The 6,721-nt window shown below is 39.8% G+C and overlaps 1 protein-coding gene across 1 annotated transcript; it reads right to left on the reverse strand.

Moving 5' to 3' along the window:
- Positions 1 to 2,556: 2,556 nt before the first annotated feature.
- Positions 2,557 to 3,340, reverse strand: LOC149257971 (germin-like protein 8-2). The gene is made up of 2 exons (XM_089393741.1): positions 3,211 to 3,340; positions 2,557 to 3,095 (listed from the first exon to the last, which is right to left on the reverse strand). The coding sequence occupies exons 1-2, from the start codon at positions 3,338 to 3,340 to the stop codon at positions 2,557 to 2,559; spliced, it is 669 nt and encodes a 222-aa protein (XP_089249867.1).
- Positions 3,341 to 6,721: the final 3,381 nt, after the last annotated feature.

Genomic DNA, 6,721 nt, shown 5'->3' on the forward strand with positions numbered 1-6,721 from the left:
TGGAGAGACAATGGGCATTTCAGGGCTGGAAAAATGACTAAGCTCTCTTGTGGCCCCCCTGTGGAAAGAAAACAACAAATGGGAGAATGTTGGATTGTGTTATATTATTTCCACATAGTTAACAGGGGGTTTGAGGGGCACCCGTAACCCCACTTTATGGGGTTCGGGGCAGTGCCACAGAAAATTTTGGTTTTGGACCCTATGTTAGGTTGGGCGGACCCACCTATGGTTTTGTGCATGATTTTCGCACATGTTTTTCAGACGCGATGGTTTTCGGACCATGGTATTGGACGCAATGGTTTTCGGTCCATGGTGTTGGACACGATGGTTTTCAATCCATGGCTGACAGAATACACTATATTTGGCCTGGTGTTGGTGAGGTAGTTCAAACTTCCCACCAATTGATGATACCAAGTTCCATTCACTTCTTTAGATCCATCATCATTTTAAAACTTGGCATTCTGTTCCAAACAAGTAGACATTGGTTTTGCATTCAAACATATGAAATCTTTCAAGGATTGTCTTACCAAATTCCCTCCAAATTTCAAGACCCAAACAATAATACAATTCACCAAGGTCCTTCATTTCAAATACATGTGACAACTGAATTTTAATTTCTTCAATCAACCTGAGTGCATTGCTTGTTATGATAAGATCATCAATATACAGAGATATGAAGGCAATGTTCCCATCTTCATCTCTCTTGATGTACAAGTTAGGATCACTTTTGCTTCTCACAAAACCTTTTTTCATAAAAGAATGAATCAATTTTCACATACCTAGATCTTGGTGCTTGTTTCAAACCATACAAAGCTTTCTTTAACCTGCAGACAAGATGCTCTTGTCCCTGCTTTACAAACCCTTCAGGCATAACCAAATAAACTTGTTATTTTAATTCACCATTCGAGAAAGTTGATTTGACATCTAACTGATGCATTTTCCAATCTTGTTTTGTAGCTAATGCAATCATGATTCTAATTATATTCAGTTTAGCTACAGGTGCAACAGTAACTTCATAATCAACGCCTTCTTTTTGTGAATACTCTTTTGCAACTGATGTAGGTTTATACTTATCAATACTATCATCAACATTAAACTTTGGTTTGAAAAACCATTTGAATCCTATGGGAACTTTATCTTTAGGCAATTCTGTTAATTCTCATGTGTCATTCTTCATTATAGAGTTGTATTCCTCATTCATTGCATCTCTCCGTTCTTTATATTCTTTAGCTTCTTCATAAACTGAAGGTTCTACAACATTCATTACATGAGACATCAATGCATAATCTTTATATCTTATAGGTGGCTGAATTTGACGTGATGACCTCCTTAGAGTTTTATTGCTTTCATCCTTCTTTCTACTTTGTGGAGTTTCTTATTCTCTTCTTGGAGTGTCATGACTATTGGATGCTTCTTGCTCTTGAACCTGTACATGTTCTTGTTCATGTTGTTGTCCCTGTTCATGTTCTTATTCAAAACATGCTTCTATTTTGCAATAATCATCAATATCGTGCCATACAACCGTGTTATTCATTTTATCACCTTCATCCTCATTTTAATGAATCACCACATCCCTACTTGCAAGAAATCTATGTGAACTAGGATCAAACAACTTGTATGCCTTTTGATCATCACAATAACCAATGAATGTGCACTTAATTGATTTTGCATACAGTTTTCTTATTTCATTTTTTGGAATATGTGCAAATGCCTTGCATCCAAAACTCTTAAACGATTCACTTTTGGTTTATGTCCATCAAATGCTTCAAAAGGTGTTTTCAGATTTTAACTTTTGGTTGGACTCCTATTTTTCAAATAAACAATAGTACTAATGGCTTCGGCCCAAAAACCATTAGATATGTGGCACATTTTATTTTAAGTGGAACCATGCAAAGGTAAAGAGCATTTGACTTGTAGTGTTCAACCCATATGTGAAGCAAATATTGGGTAGAAATAAGAAAGCCAAGACGCTGAGAAAGTCAAAGAAATAACAAGAGTTGTTTGAGATCTAATTGAAAGAGTTGGAAACCAAAAAGAAAAATAATGATTTGGCAATAAAATTCATAAACTAATCCATTGATGGCAACATTATTCCCCTCCTTGTAGATGCAAAGACAATAAAGTAGGCTTGGGATATCCTTGAGAGGATCTTTTGTGTAAGGAGGAGTAATCAAGTTGAAGATAGTAGTGTCGTACAAACTACTGCAACAGTGCTTCAAAATGAAAAGGAAGTTGGATATATAACAATAGATCTATAGAAAGATGAAGAGTTTAGTGAATCCCACTTGAAAGTGGATGGTAATGGAGTGTTACCACCAACAACTATGTTTGGCATAGTTAAAGCTATCAATGGAGCAACAAGAGGTTTGGTGGATCCAACAATCAAAATTTTTTATGGTAACTTTGATGAAGAAAAATTAACTAGTGACCAGTGGTTGCACATGATGCAACATAAATAGATCATTGATATGTTGTTATTTGGTGAGAGAAGACCACTTTCGTATGGAAGACAAGTGGAAGAGCGAATAGTATTATGACAGCATCGGATCAAGATCATCAGGATGTGAACCTGCTTTGGATAATTTGGACGAGCTTGTCATCGATCTGGAAAGCTCTGGCGAGCACAGAGGGAGAAACAGGAGGAGAGGCTCCGAACAAGGTCGGCGCAACCTGCTGAGTTCCTGGATTCTGGCTGTTCAGTCCAGAGAAGGCCACTGCGTTGACAGGGCCAATGTTCTGTTGGAAATGCACAAGACCTCGAGGGAACACAAACACGTCTCCCTTCTCCAACGTTGTGGAGAACAGAGTGTTGTTAGTGGTGATAAAGCCAACCAAGAGAGTACCCTCGATCACCACCAAGATTTCGGTGGCCCGCGGATGTGTGTGAGGAGGGTTGAGGCCGAGAGGAGCAGCGAAATCAAGGCGGACCAACGAAATTCCCAAGGTGTTTAAGCCTGGTAGCTGCCTTACAAAAGCTGGCGTTACAACGAATCCCAACTGGTTACTGGTATCTCCTGGTTTATCTAGGCCCCTCAACCGGAAGTCGTCTGCTGTGACCGTCATCGCATTCTTACATGGAAACCCGTTCACAATAACTGCACAATTCAAATCAAGCAAAATATATATATATAAAATGTCATTCACCCATGATCAGCTAGCAGACATTCGCAAACGCACAAGACATACATAATTACAACATGGAAACATTACCATTGCTTTGCATATCAGCAACGCAAATGTCTTGTAAAGGATCTGGATCACTTGCACGCACAATAACAATACTATTCGCGTATGATAAGATCACTAGTACTGCAACTGCTAACGCCGGAAAGGATTCCATGGCTGTAACTCGCTATTTTTCTTTTCTTCTATTCGAAAATAAATAGAGATGGACTGAATTTGATTATGAATGGAGAGCGTTGCTCCCTTTTATAACTATGGTAAATGACCCGGTGTTGCAAGTCCACCCACCGAATCCCCTCTGCCGCATACGACTGTGTCAGAGTTCTGGTTAGTTAGAGTCTAGAGTCTATAGTTATGTTTTGTGAAATATATATATATATATATGTCTGTCGGGAGGATATGGTCAGTTGCGTATTTTCTTTCGACATTCAAAAATAGAAAATGTCTACCTTTATCTAATTTGTTTTAGATTGTCTTTTAAAAATGAAAAAGTTTGGTTTCATATAAGGTGTTTTACTTTTTCAAACTTAAAAAATTGTACAATGATCCGGAGTTTGTTTCATATTGTCTTTTAAGAATGAAAAAGTCTGCTTTCATATAACATGTTTTACTTTTTCAAACTAAAAAAATTGTACAGTGATCGGGAGTTTGATACAGTTTGGAAGTTAATATTTAATCACAAAAAATAATTAATTGATAATGGTGTTTAAGGTTTCCTTTTTCCAATAACAATTAATGAAAAAATACTACTCTTTTAAGTGTGGCTAGTGCCCGAAATCCACTGCCCACATTCCTCCACTAGCTCTGAATCTGAGAAGAAATGTCTTTCTCTAGCCGCTGTTGGGCACCAAATTGGCCTATCTTTTCCCTGCATTTCTACTCCTCTTTTCATCCCTTTTGTATTCGTTCGCATATATTTACTGTGTAAAACTATGAGGTAATTCCCCCTTTTATCGTCTCTTGGGATATTTAATTAATGGAGTAGAGTCATGAGGGTTTTACCTATGCGAACCACTAAGACATGTTATGACCGCCGATTATGGAGTGCAGGTGTTGACCGCACAGCATATCGCAGCAGTTCCGCGATTCACAGCAGCTGATCGACCACGACGAAACAACATAATTGATTTGTAGCTGTTCCCAACCCATTTTTGAATCATTCCTGTTCTTGCTCTCTCAGTGCTAGTGCTGTGATGGAACTGATGTATATCTTTGGGAATATAGTTTCTAGGTTTTGGGGAGAGATGTTATTCTCCTTTGTACTGTATAAAAGACAGGTCATTCCTGTATCAAAAGTTAGTCAGACCCTGCATTGTATTGTAACAACATTATTCAGATTAATAAGATACAAGCCTTTTTGCTGATCTATCGTTCGTTGTGAGTAACGCAACCCTGATCAGAGAGCTGGCCCTGCTCTTCTGATCAGGTGCTGCATGTTTCCTTGCTTTGTGTGTATTGTTTATTGTTGTGTTTATTTCTTGTTTGTTGTCGCAGATTCCTTAGGTAACTGTGAATACCTTTTTAAGTTCTGCAGTTGATTTTTTATTTCTATTTCAACAATGCTTTGATTGGTGATCACGAACCCTTGGTCGATGACAGATTGTAACCTTGCCCCTGCATATACCTTGCGTGTTTCCTTGAAAAGAATATGCACCTGGATTGATACATTAATGTAGGAAAAGGGGTGGATAAATTGTTCATACCTGGACACCAACTTTTTGGCGTCGTTGCAAGGGAGGCTAATGAGGTGCAAGACACGATCTGTATTAACGAAAGGGTCAATCTCTCATCTTAGGGAGAGAACGAACTTTCTCACTTTGCTCAGGTCCTCAGCGTAGGTATTTCCTTTATTTCGTGTTTTTACTATTTCCTATTTTATTAGGGCTGATCTCTTGCCCTGGGGAGGGAGGAGTCCTTTGATGCCCTACTCCAGGCTCTGAGCTTAGATTTCCCTTACATTTTTGTGTTTTCAATTTCGAGAAAACCAATCTCTCCCTCTGGGGAGGGAGGGGTCCTTTGACGCCCTAATTCAAGTCTTGAAGTGTTAGGTTTTCTCATGTGTGTGTTATTTTCTTGGTTGGGTTCTTGTCCGAGGGAGGGAGGAGTCTTTTGACGCCCTCCCCTAGGCCCTGAACCCTAGGTTCCTATTTTCTTTTCTTTTTTTCCGTTAACTGCCCTCTTTTCAACGTGATCTCTCGTCCTGGGGAGGGAATGGTCTTTTGACACCCTACTCCAGGCCTTGAGCATTGTGGTTTGATCGCAACATTTGTCGCCACACCAACTTGTATGAACAGAGAGCCAAATAAAAGGGGTAGAGGGAGAGCCCCAAATAAGGGAGGACAGGATTTGGGAAGGAACACTTATATCCAGCAAATCATTGCAAAAGCTGAGTCAAAGGCGTCTTCCCGTGCAACCTTGAGGCCATGTGCACAGACAAAATTTGAGGGAAAATCTGTAGAACAACCAGTGCTATTCACAACACCCCCTGCTGATTCAATACAATAGACCCTTCCAGTAGTCGGGGAGACAAGCAACATTACGCCTGTTAAAGGGATCCCGTTGCTTGTAACATAAGAAGAAGAAGTTGCAAGTAAAGCGTCCAAAGGAACGATCCATCCCAGTAGGGAAGAAGGAGTTGCAGAGAGGAGATCTGAAGGATCCAACCACTGTGGCAGGGAGGAAGAGATTGTAGAGACATTTCTATCACCAAAGGATAGAGGAAGTGTTGTTAAGGCAACTAGAACCCCTTTGATAAAATCCCTTCCTGCGGAGCCTGCTGAAATCCCTAGTGAGTATTGGAGGATATTCATGGCACCTACAACCTCTACTATTGACTTCCCAATTGGGGATTTAGGGACTGGCGCACCAACAAAGCCCATTCCTTTAACAACTTTACCCAGTTTCCATGGGCTTACTTCAGAAGACCCTAACACGTTTTTGTTCGAATTTGACATTGTGTGTCGAGGGTATGATTACATAACGAATGCTCAGAAATTGAAAATCTTTCCTGCTACGCTAAAAGGGACAGCCCTGCAGTGGTTTATGGGTCTTGGGGGAAGGTCTATCACCACATGGGAGGAGATGAGAACTGCTTTCTTGGAGAAGTACCAGGACTACTGTAAATCACGGGATATTAAAGAAGAGATTTTACACGGAAAGAGGACGAAAATATGGAAGACTGTGTGGAATGCTTTAAATACAAATTGCAGAGATCAGGTCACTCTGACCTGGATAAGGACATTTTGAAAATTATCCTTCTCTGGGCTTTCTCAGAAGACTCTTTGGAATTGTTGAATATAGTCGGAAAGGGAGATATACCAAAGGAGAACTTTGATACCATCTCTGAGTTGTGTATCCAATGCTCAAGAGGAGTTGCAAGGAATAAACAAGGGATTCGATCAACAAAAGTATCTGGTGGAGGTGTTACAAAAGCAGAAATTGGGAATTTGTTTGACAACCTGAGGACTGATATCCTGAGTACTTTGTCTGAACAGATAGACATGTTGCAGGTAAAACAGAAACAACTGGAATTGGAAAG

Source organism: Pinus tabuliformis, chromosome 6, assembly GCF_031772625.1.
Source record: "Pinus tabuliformis cultivar Carrire ecotype Pingquan chromosome 6, CPIR1, whole genome shotgun sequence".
Classification (NCBI taxonomy): Eukaryota; Viridiplantae; Streptophyta; class Pinopsida; order Pinales; family Pinaceae; genus Pinus; species Pinus tabuliformis.